Consider the following 23487-nt stretch of genomic DNA (forward strand, 5'->3'; position numbering starts at 1 on the left):
GTGACGTCACTCATAAGCGTGCTGAACGGTTTAACATCTCTGGGACAACATGTCACTGAAGGAATGTCTGGAATGGACTCACTTTTTTTTAACTTTTGTTCACTTACGAGAATCAGAGTCTTTGAGTATTTTATCCCACATTTTTACGAATTTATTATTTACAGATCATAAACCGACAAAAAAGGACATGGAACGGACTGATTCCAGCGATAGGTGTTACAATTAGCTGCTGGATTCAGGTCTTCTCTAGAAAGGAGGTTCAACCGGTCCACCTGCCTCCGCTGCCTCAGGCCAACGCCAGCTATGCACTTTTCAAAATGAAAGCATGAACGTTCTGCGTGGGCGAAAGAAAAGGTAGGGTATGGTGTGTGTGTGTGTGTGTGTGTGTGTGTGTGTGTGTGTGTGTGTGTGTGTGTGTGTGTGTGTGTGCTCGCGCGCGCACGCGCGTGCGTGTGTGTAAAAGCTACATATTTGCGTTGGAAATTCAATGGTGGTAGAAGTAGGCTATTCATATCTTTTACTTACTGTAAGTAAAGGTAGCAATGTATTCCAAATTTTAGTCAATTAGCCAAAATACATATGCATTAGCAACAAAATGTACTTAGAGTACTAAAAGCAAAAGGCTAAACTTATGCAAACTGGCACTGTTCTACTGTCATATTAATCATATGTATAGAGAGTGCAAATACTCAAATACTCAAGTACTCATCAAATCATCAATACCAATGTTCTGACTTTCTGACCTTTTCACACTTTTTCAAGAAATATTTTTATTCACACAGTGATTAATTAAACTTCGCTTTACATACAGTAGGCTATGTACATTATATTATTACTTGTAATTGCCAAAGTTTCTGAAGTGCTACATTGAAGCTCAAGAACAATAAGAAAACATATAAATAGTTACAAACTGCAATTTTCCTTTTTATTATTTATTTCTTCTTCATGACTTTACCATGTGAACATTTCAATAAAATGTTTTAAAAAACAAAGAAGAAAAATTAAATCAATTAAGTGTTAAAACTCTTTATTTTTCCATACAAAAACAGATATTGATTAATGTGAGCGAATTACATTATTTTACAAAACCAACATTTAAAAAAAAGAAAAATTCTAAATTGGCAAAGTTAATAAGTCACCTCTTTCTTACTGATGATACCACCAAAACCAGTGCAAAAGTCCCTGAGGTAAAAATATGAAAATATATTTATTTTCTTTTATTGAGGTGAAAAAATATATGAGAAAATACCAACAATATTAGTAATAATCAATGATCAAAAGTATTGTCCCTGTCATGTCTTTGCTTGATCTGAAGCAGGTTTGTTATGGTGCAAACATCAAGTTCAAGTTCAATATAATAAAAATAAAACATATTTATTATTTGATTTTATGCTGTTGTCTTAATCAGAAATACTGAACAGTATTGGATGTTGCTCTGGAGAAAAGCTTCTGGAAATTTAAACACTGTAGACACCAGAAAGTAATGTTCTCAACTTTAGCTTTGAGTAATTTTCAGTGAAGTAACAGCTCAAAGAAATGTGTTGTGGGAGTGCAGGTAAAGTCAAAAATCTTGTTGCTATCATTCAGAACCAGAACAGATGCAACATGAGCAGCTCTTTGCTCTGAAGAAGTCCACCCTTAAGTTTCCATTATGGACTAAAAGATCTACCCCGAACAATTGACAGGCAGTTTTAGCGAGCAGTGTGCACTGCTTTCAACAAAATACAAATATTTCTCTACAAAGATCGAAAAAGTCCACCAGGACAGATCAAGTCCTGTTCAAATCTTTTCCACATAGTTACCAGGGAAGAGACCTTCCCTTCCTCGAATCCTGCCCGTCCACCAGCCTGATGGATCTACAGAGAAATAGGCAGAGAGAAATATCATGAATCACTGTGGGACGTTTTCAAATTTCAATTTTCAAAGTTTTATTGTCATATGCACAGTAAGGAAACATGTTTCCCTGTACAATGAAATTATTCCTTTGCTGTCCACAGAATGCCAAACAATGTAAAATCTACAATATGTACTACAAATATGCAAAATGTTTTTTTATAATAAACAAATGCAAGCAAATGTGAACAGTGCAAGTTATGCATGTGCAAACTGAAAACATTTAAACAGTCAAGTTTAGTCCATCACGTCAATCAACTGATTATTTATTTTGATCTCTTTTCACTCTCCATCTTGCTTTCCTTTCAGCCACGCACCTTCTTTGACGAGGTCGAACACTTCGCTGACATCAAAGCTGATCTCGTCCGTGTCCTGGCCGACGTACTGATATATCGCCCGGCAGCGGGGCCCCTGGGGCCGAGGCTGTGGTTTAGGAGCAGGAGGAGGTCGCTGACTAATGCTCCTTTTCCTCTGCTTCCTGTGACAAAGAGAGAGAAATGTGACAAAGGGATAAAAGGAGCTGATGAGGAGTCAAAGACTCGTAAAGCTTCTTTTAGGCTAAATGGTCAGACAGGGAAAGTCAAACCACAGAGAGCCCCTTTAGGTTTGTATATCTTCATTTGTGAAAGCTTTTCATGCTTTATCTTCATTGTTTCTTTATAAACCGTATGTACAGCATATAGAGAGCTGAGTCATACCAGAACTTTTGGTTTCTGTTTCAGAAGTTCACATCAACATGTTTAATAACAGATTACTAAACATCCAGCCTCAGAATATTGCGTGGATTGTGGGGCTGCTTAAAAATTCATGTGAGCTGTAGTTTTTTGTAAACTGACAAATGAATTGTTATTTAACTTATAATCACAAAAATGCTAATAATACAGAAGCAATTGTTGTAGTAAAATTTGAATGGAAAGTTAATCCCAGCAACATATTTCACTTTTTTCCCCCAGAAAGATAGCTGAAAGGAACCCTCAATGAGAGATTGCATTGAGTTAAAGCATCAGTACGTTTTAAACAAAGTGCTTGTCAGAATGTGTCTGACAATTTCTGTAACTTTCAGAAACCAACAATGCAACATGTTTGGCCACTTCATGCAGTGATTGGCCATGTGTGTGGAGGTGTGAAAATAGGCCGGATTTGAACTCAAGCTCTATTTTTTCATTCTTCACACTTCTGTTACCTATCGTGTGAAAACAAGTGCAACTCCACATTTAAGGGATTTTTGTATCTTATTTTGCTATGACGGAAGTTTTTATACCCTATTTATTAACACTAAACAAACTTGTTTGTTTCAAGGCCTTTCCAGAAACTAGGGGAACAGCAGCTCACCTACAGTTGGCATCAGGACTTTCTATAAACAGGTTTATCTCTCTCACACTATTCAACATGCATTCATTTATTTGGGTGTGGAGCCTCACCCTGATGTGTCTTAACAACTCGAAAAGCTTGTGTGCACTCATTTTTTTGTGACTAATCTGCTCCACCCACATATGCCATAATCATCCCTTCCTTCCCTTTTTTTTCACATCTCAAGAGGGGATCTTTCGTACCCTGACATGCCCTGGTCAGGCACATTGAGGAAGTCCAAGTTCCCCTGGTTGTGCTGGTTGTGGGCTGGGACTCGGGGGGCCCTCTGGGAACCCATTTTTGGTGGAGCTGTGCTGGGTGGCCGGCCCTGTTTGTGTGGGGACGAATATGTGATATCTGATGGTTGGTTGTGAGGGACTCTAGAAACCTTGGCTGCTCCATTCTGGTGCGCTGGGGAGAGAGAAAATGGAACGAAAGTAAAGATAAGACCTCCAGATTTCAGTACCCAGCTGCTTCTACTCAGATATTATCTCAAATTGAAGTTATATAGTGGGTTTGAAATGGTAATGGTGGATTAAGTGTTCTGGCAATCTTTTAAGTAAGTAGCAATACGTCCAGTAAAAAGTACTATCAAAGCAGGCAGAATGACTCCTGTCAGTGTTATATTATACTGTATTATTGGATTCTTACTGCCTGTGATGTGTATACAGCAATTTTGTTGAAACTGATTAAAGTAAAGCAAATTTCTACTTCTTTATATCCTGTTGAGTAGGTGAATCTACAACAATATGTCATATTTTACAAGATGATCATTTGTTTTGTCTGTAAAACCTTAATTTTCAAAGTAAGTTGTAACTATAGCGCTCACATAAACGTAGTGGAGTAAAACGTACAATATTTGAATACATAAGTTGTAACTTTACCTCTGCTGGCAACATTAATTCTTCCTCCACCACGAGACTGTTGAGCACTCTTCTTGGTTGGTTCTGGGGAAAAAATGCTTAGTTACAAATAACATTTGCATAAACAAGAATCAATGTATAGTTAGTTTCATCTTTGTAATCTTTTCTTTAATTGGCTATGCTTCTCCTTATTTCAAGGCTGTACTGTGTCATTATTTCTTTGAACTTACTGGAGGACTTGGGTAGACCATCCCCTACTGTGACGGTGAGGGTCTTCCCTCCGGGTTTGAGCTGGGCCAGGTCCCCTTGACCCCTCTGAAACACCACCACCCTGGTGCCACCTCCACCCCAGCCCTCCTTCTTCACTCTGAACTCTAGTCTGAGTAGGAAGAAAGCGTGTAAGTGATTTGTGTTTCTGTGTAAATATATGCTTTCTGAGTGTGTAGGTTCCTCTACCTGTCAGCGAAGGAGATTGTCAGTTTTCTCTTGGTCACGTCCTCGTAGCGTTTCAAGAGCAGACTGAGGAACTCTGTCTTAAAGTTGGACTCCAGCAGACTGTCGTACTGGACCTCATGTAAGATGAAGAAATCATCCTGTCTCGTACTGAAGAGAAAAAAAAGCCCATTAAGAGCTTCTAAAGCAAGATTCAAAGAAACATAGGCTTTTTAAAATTTAAAATGTCTTTTTATGGCAGTAATAGCTGAAGTTAAAGATGTTAAAGCTGTGTCAAGCTGTACTGAAAGTAATTACAATGGCGATACTGAAAAGAGTTTAGGTTTCAAAGGTTTCAAAGTTTAAGGGCTTAATGGCAGTGGAAGACGTGTTTAGATTGTATGTTAAAGTTATTTAAATAGTTAATTAAATTACGTGAGAAGTTTAGAGGGGAAATGTCTCCTTGGTTGGACTGCTATCAACTCATAAACATCTGAAACATGACAGCCTGGAGCCTCAACAAGACACTGTTTTTTTTAAGGGATTAAGGGCTGAAAAGGTTGGGAACAAGTTTTAATTTTTTAATACGTTTTTATGTAAACATTTCGGTAACTTTTAACTACTACTACTACTACACTTTATTTATAGTGGAGTAGAAGCACAAAGTAAAAAAATGAAAAAACTCTAATCAAGTGTAAGTACCTCAAAAATGTACTTAAGTACAGTACTCGAGTGAATGTACTTAACTAAATGTAAATCGAAAAGGACATTGTTCGAGTTAATCATGTATGTAATTCATGTTTGTGGCCCTGAGAAGGCCACGTTCTTAGCAGAGAAATAAATAAAAAGAAAATCAAATTCTGTGAATTCTCAGTTCAGCAGTATATGTTCATTTGCTATATTTACTCTTGCAGCATTAGTGACTTCTCAGACCACTGTCTGTTATCGGCCGACAAAGCAGCATCCTACTTCTCGTATTTTCCACCACAGCTTCAACCACAAATGTCAAATGTTACTATTACCAGGTGTAGTTAAACATCTCTTTTGAACTAGAGACCTACCTGAGAGAGACACCACTGATGCTTCCAAACTCCAGTTTTCGTTTCAGCACCTCCTTTATCTGTCCCTTCTCAGGTCCTTTCTTCACCTTCTCTCGACCAATCAGATAGATGCCCTTGGGGGTCATGATCAAATCTCTCTTGATAGACTGGGTTGGGAGGGAAAAAAAGGAAGTGAGAACTGTGAGCAAAAACAGAAAGGAGAAATCCACAGAGAGCAATCCTATCTATTGTTTTAAAGCTTTAGTGTGAAACGTTTTAAAATTGCCAAATGAGTTGATGCAAAGCGAATTAAGACTATCAGCTCCACACAACTCTCTCTGTATTTCTCAGTATGGCTATGTTTAGAAACTAGTGTCGTCCGGTGACTATTCCGTGCAGAACCTCGAGTGAAGGGGGGAGGGGACTGAAGGCTTTTATCATGTGGACTCGCCGACAGTTTTGTTGTCATTACTTGGAATTCCTCATGCGGGCGGCAGAAACTACGCGCTATAGCTTTAAAGGGGAAAGACTTGTGCTACATTTACTGTAAACATCTGTAACATAAAATCTCAAATTGATTCCAAATAAACACAACGATGCTTCGTGAAACTTCACCTTGAACCTGCGGTCGTACTTGTTGACAGAATCAGCGAAGTCGACACGCTCCCTCTTGGTCAGGAACTGTCGCAGCTCAGGCCTCTGCTCCAGGCCGAGGTAGTCTCCGACAAAGTTTCTGTTGATGCTGTTTTTCCTCCGCTCCTTCGAGTTGTACAGGATGTCTGAGGCTGTGTTGCAAGGATGCACGAACGGTCAGAATCACACAGCTACAAATGTGTAATTGTGGTAGGAACAATATGGAGAGTTTTTGTCCTTGTAACTCACCCTCCTCTCTCATCTGTTCATACTTCTTCTTGGCAATGAATCTTCTCCAGGATTTCTGAATGATCCTGGCAAAAGTGTCAAACTTCCTCTCCCTCATCTCCTCCAGCAGGAAAAGCTGTGGAGCATACAGCATGAGGAAGGAGTTTATATTTTGTCACTTATTTCTAGTATTGCATCAATTTGCTGTCTGTTAAATGTATCAGCACGTCATTTGAAGTGCTTTAAACTGTATCTTTACAAAAGATGCAGAACTTAATTCTCGGCAGAGAAAGTTTTCACATTCTTTACTCAAACGTGCAATAATTTCTGGCCACTTGGGGGCCAAGTCTAATATCAACTCTATTTGACCTCTGTCAGGGTAAATATTTGGCTCTTTAGCTGCTAAATGCTACCCTGGAAATCCAGAGATCTCGCGAGAGCACAATTTGAATTTGCTCAGTGAGTCACTCTGGCATTGAGTAATGATGCTCATTAACTATGCCCTTGTAGCCGAGCTGCACCAATCACATCGATGTATCTGATATAGGCGGGCCAGAGGTGAGCTATACAGATGACGACAGTGCTGCGACGTCAAAGTCATTAGTAAACATTGCAAGATGGCTACAGATGAACACCAGTCGTTTGAAACTGCTTTGGCCGCTACAATGAACGAGTTATACTTGGCTTTTTATCTAAAAGAGGAACAGAAGACGGCACTCAAATTATGCCTTTGCAAGAAGGACTTTTTTGCTGTTTGCTGACCGGATACGGCAAGAGTTTAATCTACCAGTTAGCTCCTCTGGTAGCCAAGTGTATGGGGCTTAGCAAAAACCCACTATCACCCCATGTATTGTTGTGATTGGTCGTAGTGTTATCCAGTTGCATGCAGTGAGATTTTCAAATGAAGTTTTGGCTGACAACTAAACAATGGGCTGCTAAAGCTCCATAAAGCAGAGAGTAGCTGCAGATTCAGATGATAATTCCCTGTAGATTCTTCAGTGACCCCTTTCACATTGTCATACTGTTTTCACATTGTCATTTGATACATTTTTATTTTAAAAGAATAATGATTATAGCGCCTTTAAGTAAAAGTTGCAGTACCAAATAGTGGCACTACTGAATGTAGTGCCACCAGTCACAGTCTATGAATAGATTCTTATTTGCTGATGTATTCATGTTTAAGTGGTATTTTACTGTTGTCAGGTTGAAGCTAATGTTTAGTAGTTTTATTTGTAACAATGCATGGTATTTTATAAGCTCATTATATGTTTTTATGCAAGATCATTAATCTGTAAATGATGAGTTAAAGTACAAAGTAGCATGAAATGGAAATACTAAGTAAAGTACAAGTAACTCAAATGTGCACTAAAGTACAGTACGTAAGTAATATAAACTAAGTTACATTCCACCACTGATTTATACAGATGCAAAATACAACCCACACTGAAATATATAAAAAGCTTGTTACCGATTCAGGGTTCTTGACAAAGACCTTGGTGCGTCCCATCTGGTACTGGTCGTTATCCATGTTGACAGAGCGGAGGAGGTGAAGGACCCCCTGCTGCTCTGGACCCCTCCAACATGGCCATGTCTCAGCTGTCAGAATGGCATACCTGGATACAACAAGTGCACACACACATCAACCAAAAGTCACTTTGAGAGTGTATCTGAGCTGTGTTCTTCTTTCAGGACGACACTCAGAAATGGATGCACCCTTTCAAAAAGGATTAAACTCACCTCATCATAAACTTGTTGAAGACTCTGCGGTATGCATATCCAGCCCTTCTTACACGAATGTTTTCCCGCAGTCCAAGGTATTCGACCTGATGCCTAGCCCTAAAAAAACAGATGGAATACTATCATTCATTAAGAAGGGTTTACTATGTGTTTGAGTTTTACATGTTTGTCACCGTGAGGACGCTGACCTGCTCTCCTCCCAGTCTTTCGGTCTTTTTGTCTCATTGGGTTTGAGGCAGCGGATATAGTGCGGAGTGCATTTCATCAGCGTATTCACCAGATCATTAGCTTGTTTCTGTCAGAAAACAGTGCGGGATCGAATTCATTGTTACAGTACACTCAAAGAACTCTCTCCTCATTGTGTTTTTGCATATTTAAACTGAGGGGGAAAATGAAGGCTACACTGATTGAAGTAGTTCAAGTTGAAACTCTCACCTTGATCTTAGAGCTGGCTGTGGTCGGCCTGCCTTTCTTCTCATTGTTGAGGTTTTCAGGGAACAGGCTACGGATGAAGTTACTGTAGAGACAAATTCAAGGGATTTCCTCACTGTATTTCTTAATTAAACTTATTATAAGTGAAAACATCAGATCGGTGCAAGAGGCTTACTATTCGCTGCTTTGCATGAGCTCGATGAGGTCAGGGAATAGCACATCCCGGTTTCTTTCACAGAAGCCGTTGATATCGTACGACACCTGAGATGACACCAGACATTACAACTGCTGTGTAAACTTTACAAACCAGGCAAACATTATTTGTATTTAGTAGAGTTAAAAAAAAAAATGTGTTCATGCAACAACAAATGTTTACTTTGTCTTGGTGGGACGAAAACTTCAATCACAACACACATCAGCCAACAAGCCTTAGAGGCAGCAACACTACTGTTTCAATTAAATATAATACATTATATTGTCATTAGTATTTCTGCTACAGGAGTGTCAGTTTGACTGATTTCAGGTTCCTACCTTGCCAGCGTAGTGGTGTATGACAAAGCCGGAGTTCCAGTTGTTGAAATGTTCATGCGTTCCCACGGCGGCCTGCAGTTTCTGCAGCAGAGTGCCATCTGCACCTTCTCCTTTGGCATGCAAAGTGGCGCACACATCATCCAGCACGCTCATTACACCAGGAGGGTTCTGCAAGGAGAGGATGGTGTGGATAGAAACAAACAATCACCACTTGCAACTAACAATACACATTTGGAAATGTCTAGACAGGAAAAGAAAGGTCCCTCATGCAAACATACAGTGTGAACAGACATTATTTGATATTAAATAGGCTACATAATAAAAGAAGAAAATAACGACTTAGCCTATTGAAATAAAAGCCAAGCAAAACACTGCTGTTTGTGATAACGCCTTTTTTCCTGACTTTGCGAATCATAGCCATGCTAGTTCAGTTGAGGAGACGCACACTTGTTTCCTCTCATGAACCAGTTCAAATTGATCTGTGTAAACCCCAGTATTTATTTGTTGGTTTCTTGGTTGGTACTTGGTTGGTGATGCAGTTAAGAGCTTACCAATTTATTTTCAATGAGGTCGCACACAATCTTGTTGTTGAAATACTCGATGGGAGTCCACTTTATGCCCTCCTGCACATACTCTTCCTGAGAAAAAATTGGAAGACATAATTAAGAAAGGAGCTCAAAAGAAAACTGATTGAAAAACATTTCAAGGCAGTGGGTTTGAAATATTCACAACCATATTCAGACTAGATTAAACAGAAGCTCAATCTTTGTCTTTATCAAACAGAACCCCATTGCATAGTGCAGATGTTGAGAGACTCGAAAGACAAACCAAGACATGTGGCAGAATTGACAAGAGCAATGAAAGCACTGTAACTACCTGCTCCGCCTTCAGAGTCAGTTCAATAAAGATCTGTTGCAGTTTCTCGTTGACAAAGTTAATACAGAACTGCTCAAAGCCATTTTTCTGCAGGGGGAGAACACAATCTAGTCAATGTCAGATTATCACCACGGTAAAACAAATCCTGCTGTGCTGTAATATCTGTAAAACTAACATCTGTTATTTTAGTGGCTGCATATAAATATGATGGAACTGTAAGTTATAGGAGCACTAACCTGGAATATCTCAAAGCCGTAAATGTCAAGTACTCCAATACTGAATTCTTCGTATGGTTTTTGAATGGCTTTATTTATGGCCTGGAGAAGATGGACGGGGTAAAGGCAGAAGGGTATGTATTAAATACAAAAGAATTTATCTCAATGTGTGTATGTATCTCAGTAAAAAGAGGATGTCATGTTCATTTGATCTGTTTTGTTGCTACTGAGATAAAAAGTTACCTACCTCCACCAGGTAGTCAAAGAGTCGTGCATAGAGGGCTTTGGCCAGGGCGTCTCGCGTGTACGTGGCCTGCTCTGTGTTAAGGGTCACATTAATGGACTCATTCTTCCCTGACCACTTCCGGCTGGTCAGCTTGTCCTGCAGACGGTTGGGGTCGACGCCCAGCAGATAGGCAGGGAAGGCAAGCACTGGAAATCACCACACATACATCAATAATGCATTTTTTAAGGCTTGCAAAAAAATGTTCAGCTTCAAGATTAAAAATGTACAGACTGCCTGAGTATGTATCTTTCTGCAGTAAATGTAGACGTAACTGAATACAGTCTGCAGTAGCTTAAATTGTACCATTTTTTAAAATTTTAAAATTTGCCATCCTGGATGTAAACACCAATTATCTATTGTGCAGAGAATCCCCAGGCAGCAAGCGAAGGAGATGATAAACAAGGGTGGTGCTGATGTGCACAGCCTCTATCAATTAACAGGATGTCTGCCATGGGACTGCTCAGTCATGGTGAGCTCTAATTTTCTCATATCCCTTGGGGAGAAAACAGGACATTTTATATGCCAGGGGGAATGTTTGTGCACATACATGGATGAGTGAATCCATTGTGTCTGATGTGTTGTGTCTGAATTGTCTCACTCACAGTCTGTGCTCTCCACCTGCCCATAGTTGCCTGCTTCTATGAAGCTGATGTTTCCCAGGTGGAGGATGCCTGCGACGATTTGCAGCACCTGAGTCTGGTCGTCTCCTGGGATCCCAATCACCTGCATGGCTTCCTGGAACCCACAACACAAAAGCAGACAGTGAGGGCAGCAGTTTGTAGCCGTCCCAACAACAAACATGGGTGAGATTCATTGGAGATATATATTGGAGATATACATATATATATATATCCATCAGGCCCCCTCAAAAATTCCCAGGATCACTGTGACTTGGTAGCATTTGGTTTATGGCAAGTAGTCTCCCTCTTGTTGGGAACCACTCATTTTCTCCAGTATATTTGTACCATAGTCTCTTGGAAGTCTTTGCTGTCGTTGGTCCCATCCACCTTGTAGGTCCCAGACTGGTTGAGGTAGTAGTAGTAATCTGGGGTCATAAGGCCCAGGCCCTCTTTCTGCTGAGCATTGGCGCCCTCTATCATCTGGATTACAACAGTGCAGGCAGAGGAACAGTTAAACATGAATCTGGGAGTAGGCAGTGGGCAGTGGGCACCAAAAAAGACAGCAATAGTTCAATTTCATCAACATGAGCCATTAATGTGGAGATAGTTTTCCAAAGAAGGATTTTTTTTAAAGGCTGTGACTCTGACCTGATAGTAAATGTGGAAGTTCCTCTCGTTCTCATTCTGACTCACCACCCTCGACTTCTCCAGCAGGAAGTTAGAGATTTTGCCCCCGTCTGGCTCTCCTCCTCTGCTGAACTGAATCTCAAAGTATTTCCCCTGGTAGATGCAAAAATTGGAGTTGGCTGTCAGTAAATCTGTCAAATCTGGTCAACTCAGGTCAACAGTTGCAAAGTATGCCTACAAAAGGTAATTTCCCCTCATTGTACACTCATTACAGTACAGTACACAGTGCTAAAACCTTATTAAACAATAAATTAATGAATGTTGTTGTTGTCTTATGTTATACGTGGACTTAAGCACTGCTGGGAGGGGCACTTGTAACTTTGTTGTATTCTTTGTAATATAACATGACAATAAAGGCTTCTTATCTAAATAAAAGATAGCATATAGAATCAACATTTCCTAAACAACTGCTGTCAGGATGAGACAGTGCTCAAACATTGCAGCATTGTTTCAGATAAAAACTGTGACCTCCATTGTTGCTACATCTGTATGAGAGGGGAAATATTCTGCATGCATCTATCTGCATTAATCCTACAATCGTACAATCTATTGTGCTACATCAACAGTGACAGGAAACTTTACAAATTGATTTCTTGCGCTAAAGCTGCACACATGCACACTAATTGTGGTTGATGTGGTTTATGGTGTTAAATTAAAGCATCAGGACCCCACTGATGAGAAACGACAGGGGATAAAAGGAAATGTATTTTAAGCAAACCGATACCACTGCCAGCCTAGACAATACTTTCTAATACCTTTTTCTACAGTCTATGCATACTGTACATTCAAAACACTTAAAGTACTTTATTTTTCCCTTTTGGATCTTTGGATTTATAATCTCTTTGTATAACATGACCAGTAACTTTTGTTATGTTTTGATTAAGCGAAAAAATGTTTTTAAGAAAAATGCTAAACATTTCCTAGTTTTAGCTTATCAATTGAAAAGATTTCCTTATTTCTCTGTCTAATGTGATTTGGGACTGTTGGTCGGATAAAGTGTCACCTATTTTGGACATTTTTCAATGATTTCTGACATTTCATATACCAACGATAATCGATTAACATTAAAACATATTAGGCAGACCTAATTTATAAAGAAAACATCATTAGTTCACAGACAGCAGTATGAGAAATCAGCTTCTGATGGAACAAAACTGTAATGCTGACATTTGTTTTTAAACAAATAATATTTGAAATGAGTGATTCTTCTTATTGAGATTGAAAGTTAATTGGAAACAGCAGTTGACTAAACAGTCTCCATTCATTAGCTATTCTGGAGTGTTCAGTGGTATCATACTATCTTCCTGAGTTAGCCCAAGATTAAGATATTTTATCAACTGCTTCCAAGGTTAAAGAATTAACTTTTTATTCAATTTATTTTAACCCAACATGTGCGATAAGTCATTAATGTGCAAAAATAAATGAATACTGAAATGTAGCTCTAATGGGTTAAACATAAACTACCAGGATCATACAAGTGAGATCTGAATATACAGAATGGGGTATGGTAATGACAGTGAACGTATAATTTGAAGTTATGACTATCAACTTTGTATCTGCTTGTCTTGAATTGTTTATTGTTTATTGTTCATTAAGGATCCCCATTAGTCATCATCGTAGTGAAGACTATTCTTCCTGGGGACCGACACAAGACAAACACAAACAAATATTATAAAGCAAAATACATATTGTTTTATCAGAACAATGAAAACATCCTGGATTTTATAAAACAAAAGGCACAGTAGCATTGTTTTGATGTTATAAAAACAACAAAACAGTAACATGAAATAAAATATATAGTTATTTGGTCAAATCTGTTTATTTTCTAATATGTCGATGGGTTCATCTCTCTTTCTAGTCACATGGTTCATTGTATGTCAGTCAGTGAAATGCAAAAATGACTTCTCTGTGTTATTTAAAACACAAGTGCTCTTTTGAGTAGAGAGCAGAGTCATGATGAGATATTTCATTCATTGCCATCTAAAATGGCTAAAAAATCAGTAAAAACTTCAATAACAAAAAGAAATTTAAACATTTACAAAGTTATGACATGAATGCTTCTATCATGTGGTGAACCTTTGTCAAATACTTCTTCTTCTTCTTCTTCTTCTTCTTATTATTATTATTGACAATAAACAGCGTGAGAACAATAAGTAAACATTTTTTTAAATAATTTAAACTCTTTACGTCGCATCTGCAGTACATAGGTGTTAAAGTAAAGATCTTACTCACAAAACGACTGGAGTTGTTGTTGCGGACTGTCTTGGCGTTACCAAAGGCTTCCAACAGAGGATTTGACTGTAGTATGATGTCTTTTACATGCTGCAACACACACACACACACACACACACACACACACACACACACACACACCACACACACACACACACACACACGCACACGCGACATACACACACACACACACACACACACACACACACACACACACACACACACACACACACATACACACACACACACACACACACACACACGCACACACACACACAGACAGACAGTGTGAGACACAACAGAAATAGCTCAACACCACGCTGGATGTTTAAAGGTGTCTTTGATTCATTGCTTTTTTTGTGTCTACCTGAACTTTCGATCCTCCTCCAGATACTTTGGAAATGTAACCCATGATGTATTTGGCGGCCACTGTCTTTCCAGCACCGCTCTCACCGCTACACCATTACAAAATAGCACACAACACACCACAAAACAAAATTAAAATGACAGAGTCTAATGTATTACACATAATAATAACACTGAGAAGAAAAACAGGGCTGTTGTGATCACCTAATGATGACACACTGGTTCTCGGCATCAATCATCATGTTTCTGTACATGTTATCAGACAGGGCGTAGATGTGGGGTGGATTCTCATATTGGGCCTACAGAGACAAATAAATAGAGAAAAAAGTTAATGGAGTATTCAATGACAAGGTGAACCACTGTACCACAAATATACAGTATATTGGTGATAAAATGATGAAGGGTTATACTCACAGCTCCTTGGTAAAGTTCGATCTCTCTGTCAGTGAAATAGGGCATCTGTTTGAACGGGTTAACTGATATTAATACGGAGCCGATGTATGTCTGAGCGGGGAAGTTCAGGAGCGTGAAGATTGTGAATCACCTCTAGTACATTTCAAATATACAGTGCCTTGCGAAAGTATTCGGCCCCCTTGAACGTTTCGACCTTTTGACACATTTCAGGCCTCAAACATAAAGATATAAAACTGTAATTTTTTGTGAAGAATCAACAACAAGTGGGTCCCAATTATGAAGTGGAAACGAAATTCATTGGCTATTTCAAACTTTTTTAACAAATAAAAAACTGAAAAGTAGTGCAAAATTATTCAGCCCCTTTACTTTCAGTGCAGCAAACTCTCTCCAGAAGTTCAGTGAGGATCTCTGAATGATCCAATGTTGACCTAAATGACTAATGATGATAAATAGAATCCAGCTGTGTGTAATCAAGTCTCCGTATAAATGCACCTGCTCTGTGATAGTCTCAGAGGTCCGTGTAAAGCGCCAGAGAGCATCATGAAGAACAAGGAACACACCAGGCAGGTCCGAGATACTGTTGTGGAGAAGTTTAAAGCCGGATTGGATACAAAAAGATTTCCCAAGCTTTAAACATCCCAAGGAGCACTGTGCAGCGATAATATTGAAATGGAAGGAGCATCAGACCACTACAAATCTCACGGCGACCGGCCGTCCCTCTAAACTTTCAGCTCATACAATGAGAAGACTGATCAGAGATGCAGCCAAGAGGCCCATGATCACTCTGGATGAACTGCAGAGATCTACAGCTGAGGTGGGAGACTCTGTCCATAGGACAACAATCAGTCGTATACTGCACAAATCTGGCCTTTATGGAAGAGTGGCAAGAAGAAAGCCATTTCTTAAGGATATCCATAAAAATGTGTCCGTTAAAGTTTGCCAAAGCCACCTGGGAGACACACCAAACATGTGGAAGAAGGTGCTGTGGTCAGATGAAACCAAAATCGAACTTTTGGGCAACAACGCAAAACGTTAGTGTTTGGCGTAAAGCAAACACAGCATTCATCACCCTAACACCCCCCCCCCCTCAATGTCAAACATGGTGGTGGCAGCAAGCTGGTTTGGGGCCTGCTTTTCTTCAGCAGGGACAGGGAAGATGGTTAAAATTGATGGGAAGATGGATGGAGCCAAATACAGGACCATTCTGGAAGAAACCCTGATGGAGTCTGCAAAAGACCTGAGAGTGGACGGAGATTTGTCTTCCAACAAGACAATGATCCAAAACATAAAGCAAAATCTACAATGGAATGGTTCACAAATAAACATATCCAGGTGTTAGAATGGCCAAGTCAAAGTCCAGACCTGAATCCAATGAGAATCTGTGGAAAGAACTGAAAACTGCTGTTCACAAACGCTCTCCATCCAACCTCACTGAGCTCGAGCTGTTTTGCAAGGAGGAATGGGCAAAATAGTCAGTCTCGCATGTGCAAAACTGATAGACATACCCCAACTCTTACAGCTGTAATCGCAGCAAAAGGTGGCGCTACAAAGTATTAACTTAAGGGGGCTGAATAATTTTGCACCAATAATTACACTTTTTTATTTGTTTAAAAGGTTTGAAATATCCAATAAATTTCGTTCCACTTCATGATTGTGTCCCACTTGTTGTTGATTCTTCACAAAAAATTACAGTTTTATATCTTTGTTTGAGGCCTGAAATGTGGCAAAAGGTCGAAAAGTTCAAGGGGGCCGAATACTTTCGCAAGGCACTGTATAGAGCCTTACCAATATTGCCTTTTTGAGGCCAATATGGATACTGATATTTGATACTCTAGATATTATTTTTTTTATATTTTTTTAGATATATAATATGGTTGTTTAAAAAAAAGCATGACATTAACAAACATTTTTGACTAATTTGAACATATATACTGAGTGGGACTTTAGTGGGAAGTCAAGTCAAATTTACCTAGAGGACATTTAAAAACCAATACATTTAAATTACCTACAATTAAATAATAGAAACAAAAATAAAGAGATAAATAGCTGCAACAGATGAAATTAAAAGATGTTTAAGGTGGGTCTGAGTCTTAATTAAATGCTAAATTGCTAACATTTGCTAATTCAAACTCAGTACATAGTAGAAATTTGGTCATAAACAAAAGTATAGGACAACTAAAATATTGACCTGATTAACAAGACAAGATTAAAAGTTAGAGGATCAGCAAAGTTATTACAATTCATAGCAATTCATCCAATAGAAATAGCGTCATTTCACTCAAAACCACAAGTATCAAACTCATGGTGGTGCTACAGGAAATGTCAGAGGATCACCAAAATTAGGATTCATCCTCCAGGGACTTTGAATGTCTGAACCAAATTTCTTGGAAATCCATCAAATAGTAGTTGAGATATTTCAGTCTGAACCAAAGTGGTGGGAATGACCTACAGACTGACATCGGCATCTGAGTAATGCTGCTAGTCGGGCTAATAAATCTAAACACCTGTGCTACATCCCTGATCATTACATGAACGTTAAGCACTTTACACTTCCTGATTACGGTGATAAAAGCACCTAAAAAGTTTGAGCACGCCCTGCTAACACTAACCACCGGGATCCTTTACTTTCTGTAATGTTGACTTACAACCAACAACTCAGAGGTTGTTTCTTATATATGTAGGAAAATGGTTAATTAGTAGTTAATGATTGATGATATACTAACATATCATTCTTGAAAAATTATAAATCTCTTGCAATCATGACATATTGCTACAGTGGAGCTTTACTTGAGGTGATGTCAGCTGCTCTTGCTTGTGGATTTAATGTGAATTTTGTTTTCTGACTCTAAATATGGGTTTGAAGATCAGCTGTGCTCTAAAAGACGGAAGTGAGCTGTTGAGTCAGACAGTGAATGCAGAAGAGGAAGAGTAAATTCATTGTATTTATGCCCTTATATGTTTGTTTATTTGTTTGGTTGGTTGGTTGGTTGTTTGGTTGGTTGGTTGGTTGGTTGATTGTTTGACTGTATATTTGTGCTTTTTGTCAGCAAAATATTGTGGAGATGGTTAAGATGACATTTTCTTTAATCTCTCAATGTCCTGGTGCTTTTGAGTGCTAAAAGATATAGGTGAGCATGAGGCTGATGATAAAGAGCCACATTGTTGAAACATAATGGTCAAACTTCCTCTTCCAGGATCTAAACAAGTCTCTGAATTTGTTTCAATGTCAATTAGCTTCTGTTGTAGCTGTTGCTAATCTTCCTAATGTCCACGCAGTTAGATTGTCAAAATTCTAAATCAATATTTGTGACAACTACCACTAATTCAAGACAGGCCAGGAAAAAAAAGTCAGGATACAAAGATGTAGTCGTCCATGTATCTTTTCTTGAGGTTTTCCACAATGGCGTCCTCAGTGATCTTGGACAGCAGGACCATGTCGTCCACTCCGCTTTGCTTCACATTTTGACTCTGCCAGTGGTACTTCGCCTGAATCACACACCAGAGAGAGAGAGAGAGAGAGAGAGAGAGAAGAAATGTAATGTGTGTTGTGGTGGACACATTAACCCTTGTTGTAAGTTGATCGAAAGGAAATAGTACCATGTCTTCAATAGTTTAAAGTGGCACCGCTGGCACACCAGTGATTTTACACATGATGTTCTGTTTACTCGTCATGAGGTGTATGACTATAATGTTTTCTGTGGCTATATATATATATAGCCACAGATATATATATAGATAGATATATCTATATATATATATAGCCACAGATATATAGATATAGATATCTATATATATAGATATATACCAGACAGGAATAAAGAAACAAAATAAAGAAACAAATAATAAAGAAACTATTAAACAAACAACAAAAATGAACAACCAAAAAAGAAAGAACAAAACAAGAACAATAAAAACAAAACAAACAAACAAACAAACCATATATATAAAAAAAAAAAAAGAAACAAACGTGCAAAAAGACAAAAAGAAAGGAGGAAAGAAAGAAAGAAGAAAAGAGAGGAAACAAAGAAGCACTGCAAGGTACTCTGAGGCCTCTAATGAAGAAGGTAAATGACAGAGGCATGTTTGGCATCAGTACAGATGTGTTTTAAAAATGTAACAAAGTGTGGTTGCCATTTCAGGAAGCTGGGGCTGGTTGCCAAGCAACAGGTCACAAATGAGGTGAGCTCATTTTTTATGTTGGACATTTTTAGAGAAGCACCACCAAACTTTGTGTTATGTCTGACTATATACAGTACCTGATCACAACAACAAAGACAGCTCTAACTTAATGATTGTTGTGTTGTGAAACGATGTCTTTATGTGTTATTATTTCTTGTGACCAGACAGACCGCTTTCTGTTGACACCTCCTTACAGAACCATGAGGTGAAGCGGTCTCCTTTTGTCTTAGTTTTCCCTAAAAGTTGCTGGTCTGTTTGATGTGTGAAGTGTGACAGGTCTTGTCATTGGCATGGTGGTTGGGCTGTGGTCTGGGGCTTCCACATATGTAAACTGCTCTACAGGGAGAAGCTTACAGGTACGCAATGCACGCTGCAATTCAGACCAACAGTCACCAGAAGAAAAACAATCATACCATGACATCATAAAGAAAAGAGCTTCAGATCATAACAGACCCTTAAACTTTTGTTTCATTTTGGTGTAGGTGTTGTTAGCATCATAGCCATCCAGCATCACTTCCAGCTGATACAGCACAAGTTTGATACGTTTAGACGTTTTCTTTCACTTCATTTGCCTACTTTTGTAATTCCTTTGTTACATTCTGCAAACAAACCTAATTAAAAGTATTCAAGAACAGTTACGTGTAATATGACTCTATAAAAATACTTTTATTTCTGGAATTATCATAAAAAAGAAGACCTCTTAAACCTAGCACATCAGTACAAACTTGCGTTGTGCAACATGCAAGCATACCGAATATGTTCGACTAAGTTTGTGTTTTAAAGATGCAACAGACATCTTTATATAATTCATTTAATAAAAGACATAACATGTACCATAGCTTGATTAAAGTCTACATAATAAACAGTAGGCTATATGTGATATGTGGTGTCATTCAAGTTAGATATCCTCAAGGGGGAATTCAGACAGACGTCTTGAGTGTAAATCTAATTAAAACCTTCACTTCAGTTTTCACTCTCTGGGCTGAATTACAGAAAGTGTATCTTATAGATTCAAATGATATATATATATAGTTTTATTCTATAGTTTTCTTATTATCAACAAAATCCTTGAGAAGACCAAAACCAGCAGCGGTTTCTTCTTCTCTCAATACTTTTTGATTTCCCTTCACTCTCTGTGACTCTTAGTCCAAAGCCTATTACATAACTCCTACTAAAGATATAAATCTTTATAAATGACTCACATATATATAGTTCCATTAAAAAAAAAGATACATCATTTCCTAAAACAGCTTGGGACTGTAGTTTTTAGTGAATGTTACTCAAATAGGAGTAAACAGTACATTTGCTGGGGACTATTTTCACCAGTGGATTAATACACATTTGGGCTCTACTGAGTATTTCTGGCAACCGGCTGGCGTATGTGGGATTAACTGAAAATAAACTACAGCGCCCATGCTTATTGTAACGAAGAAACAGGTCACTAACTGCAACCTGTTTCTGCAACTGTGTGTTTTTTAATAATCTATATCAGGCTATATTTGTAACTAGGATCAATTCAGGGTTTGGTCTTCTTCTCTTGTACGTTTTTGAAGATTCATAAAACTCTGTGATACAAGCTTATTTTTGTAAACATTTTCAACTCACATGGACGCGTCTTTCCATTGACTTTGTTGTTTGTAAAATTCACTTCACATTCTGTCTTAACACACAGTTGGACCTGATTCATGGACCAAATGGTGTTACCACTCCACCTAGTCCAATGTTCATAGGCATAAACACAGTTTGAAATCAACTGTATAGGAATAAAAATAAAGTTTTTAATCAATTGTGCTTTTGTGCCCAATCGTACCTGCACTAATCCTCAACTAAGAGTTTTTTATTCTGGATTTAAAACTGTCACAGCCTCCAAAACTTACAAAGTTGCATTAAGTTTTGTCCTAACTGTCCAAATCATTTCTGATCTTTTATTGGTTTGGCATAGACTGTTCTTCTATAAAGCACTTAGTAACTTTGTTTTAGAAGTCTTGTACAAATAAATATTAGTTTTAGTTGTGTGGACTTTGTGAACGTAAAAGTTAATAAAAGTATTACACAACGTTTACTGCAGGGATCTTTATTTTGGTGAAAAATATATAAAAAAAGAAGTAACTTATACCTGTAACCATTTTGTTTGTGGCAATTAAAAGCATCATAAATACATTTAAAAAACTCAACAACAATCTCTGCCAGACAAAACAGTTTCTGATATTTGAGACAATCCACTGACGTCACTGTGACCAGTTTTCATTGAGAAACTACTCTTCAGATAGTGAACAGTTACTAGAGAGACTTTCTGTTAAATTAAAAATGTAAATTATGTATGCCTTGAGAATCGCTAACAAAACGGCAGTCAACTCTGTCATATTGCGGTTTTGACAGAAGTGAGACCAGCCATGATCTCAAAACCTTGCCGCATCAAACAGGAACTTTCTGCACAGTTATGGGAAGAAAAAAACCCAAAGCTGTGTGAGCTGACCCTTTAACACCTACCACACTCCTCTGCAGTTATTTCTGTCTCAGACGCTGCCTCTGTTACTTCACTGTAAAATTGTAAGTCATATTTAAATGGACAATTAGTGTACAAGCAGCCTTCTCAGGTCAGGTGTTTCTTTGACTACACCTTTGCCTGCATTTCCTTGTGACTCTAATTTTGAAAGGATAGTAGCTTAATGATTATGGTACAACTGTTAAGAAAACATAAAGGTGTGGCCGGGTTGGTTCAGTGGGTAGAGCAGGCGCACATATACTTTTACGTTTATGCCTTGACGCAGAGGTCCAGGGTTCGAGTCTGACCTGTGAAGATTTCCTGCATGTCTTCCCCCTTTTTCACCTAGCTGTCCTGTCAAATAAAGGCGGAAAAGCCCAAAAAATAATCTTAAAAAAATAACAAGAAAACATAAAGGTGTTTAAGGTTGGAGTTAAAACACTGGCAGAAACATTTATCTGCACATTTTGGAAAGCTTCACCCTTAAGTTTACTAAATAAATATAAGAGACATTTGGCTGCACGTTATGACTTCAACAATAGATTGCATGAGTTTGAGGACCACTCTGCGTGTGAGGAGGAAGTGTTGTGACAGAAACTACAGGCCTCCCATGTAGTCCACTTCCCCCTCTCACACCTCATCTCTGCCTCTTGTGAAACCCTAGAAACTTTGTACATGCTAACGGTTCTCTTCCTGCAACCGCCTGCTCTTCACAGTGTTTTCAGCACTATATGAGATCAATCTTGTAAACTGAGATTACACTACAGCTCTAATCTTAATCTAAAATGTGATCATAAATCAAGGTAACACAACAATGTAATTAATGTATTTGAGCTGCCTTGAGTCTCAATGAAAGGGCTCGTCCTGAAAAAGAGGAAACTTGCTCTGCTGCTGCTGTGAAGCAGCTCAATTCCCCTGAAGAGATGGCCTTTTAAGAAACGCTATCACATCATTCATCATGTCACAACCGACTTCAAAGCGTGAAATACCCTTTTATGGCTTAACAAATGGAAACTATTGAAATGCAATTCATTGTGAACTGGTGTAACTTTTACAAACAGAAAACTCTTAAAAAGGCAGCATCAAGAGTGAATCTGTGTGAGATCACCTAATGTATGGGAAGATCCATAAGCTCTAGTTTTAGGAGTGTACATACATGCTACAGCGGTCTGAAGTTGTGTGAGAGATAGCAAATGAAGGTGTGGTACCGTACCATCGTTCCAGCGGGCCTCCTCTCGTCCTCTCGTGTCCACTGTCCAGAGAGCGTGTTTATTTGTGTGATGTTAAAATCCACAGTCCTCAGACTGCAGCCATCACACAGCAGTCAGACAGAGCCAACAGCAGCTTGCGAGCTACAAGACATCCACTGCAACATTCAAAAAGCTACTTCCTCATACTCCCACAGATGTGTGTGAAACAAGAACTGCGCGTACAACACACACACACACACACACACACACACACACACACACACACACACACACACACACACATCTACTTCTGTATTTCTGTCATATTTAAAGTCATCAGAGCGAGGATGAAATAATGACCTAACGGGCTGGTGACAGTGTCTGTGTCAGCAGATATGAAGGTTTAATCGCACAATTAGTCAATCCAATTCATCTTGCCAGCAGCAGACAAGTTCTGATGGCATCAACAACTGCAAAGTGATAATTATCTTCAATCTGTTGCCAAATGATGGTGTTTCAGTTGAGAGCTGCCGGCTCCACCCAGGCTGTGGTTAGTGTCATCAGAGAGGCTGCTGTGTTTCAGACGCCCATAATAACTGATGCAGGTTCACACATAGGTGGAGAGTACACTGTGTTGACAGGTGTGTGTATGTGTGTGTATGTGTGTGTGTGTGTGCGTAGGTGATGTCAAACTGTGTTGTTTTCTCATAGTTATGTTTTTGTCAGCATGGGAAATAGTGATCGACTTGAGATGAAGACAGTACACGTAAGGAGGGTAGAATAGAGCATAAAGCTGAA

General features: G+C 38.7%; 1 protein-coding gene and 1 long non-coding RNA gene across 3 annotated transcripts; one reads left to right on the forward strand and one right to left on the reverse strand.

Annotated features, from left to right (window-relative positions):
- The first annotated feature begins 4 nt into the window (after positions 1-4).
- Positions 5-3541, forward strand: LOC120565959. Of its 2 annotated transcripts, XR_005640311.1 has the most exons (4): positions 5-354; positions 2203-2497; positions 3193-3257; positions 3431-3541. It is a non-coding gene; the product is annotated as an uncharacterized LOC120565959 (long non-coding RNA). The 2 variants fall into 2 exon arrangements; XR_005640310.1 differs by lacking the exon at positions 3431-3541 and having other exon boundaries at positions 6-354; positions 3193-3409.
- myo1f (myosin IF) lies at positions 1011-22887 on the reverse strand. The gene is made up of 28 exons (XM_039812110.1): positions 22713-22887; positions 18193-18321; positions 14836-14925; positions 14626-14720; positions 14423-14510; positions 14056-14145; positions 11785-11916; positions 11482-11616; positions 11119-11251; positions 10478-10662; positions 10252-10332; positions 10016-10102; positions 9691-9777; positions 9140-9307; positions 8784-8869; positions 8612-8693; positions 8365-8471; positions 8177-8275; positions 7908-8052; positions 6461-6575; positions 6194-6363; positions 5600-5745; positions 4563-4709; positions 4337-4485; positions 4128-4190; positions 3447-3654; positions 2211-2371; positions 1011-1856 (listed from the first exon to the last, which is right to left on the reverse strand). Exons 1-28 carry the CDS (start codon positions 22713-22715, stop codon positions 1780-1782), a joined length of 3258 nt encoding a protein of 1085 aa, XP_039668044.1. The 5' UTR covers positions 22716-22887; the 3' UTR covers positions 1011-1779.
- Positions 22888-23487: the final 600 nt, after the last annotated feature.

This window comes from Perca fluviatilis, chromosome 9 (assembly GCF_010015445.1).
Source record: "Perca fluviatilis chromosome 9, GENO_Pfluv_1.0, whole genome shotgun sequence".
Classification (NCBI taxonomy): Eukaryota; Metazoa; Chordata; class Actinopteri; order Perciformes; family Percidae; genus Perca; species Perca fluviatilis.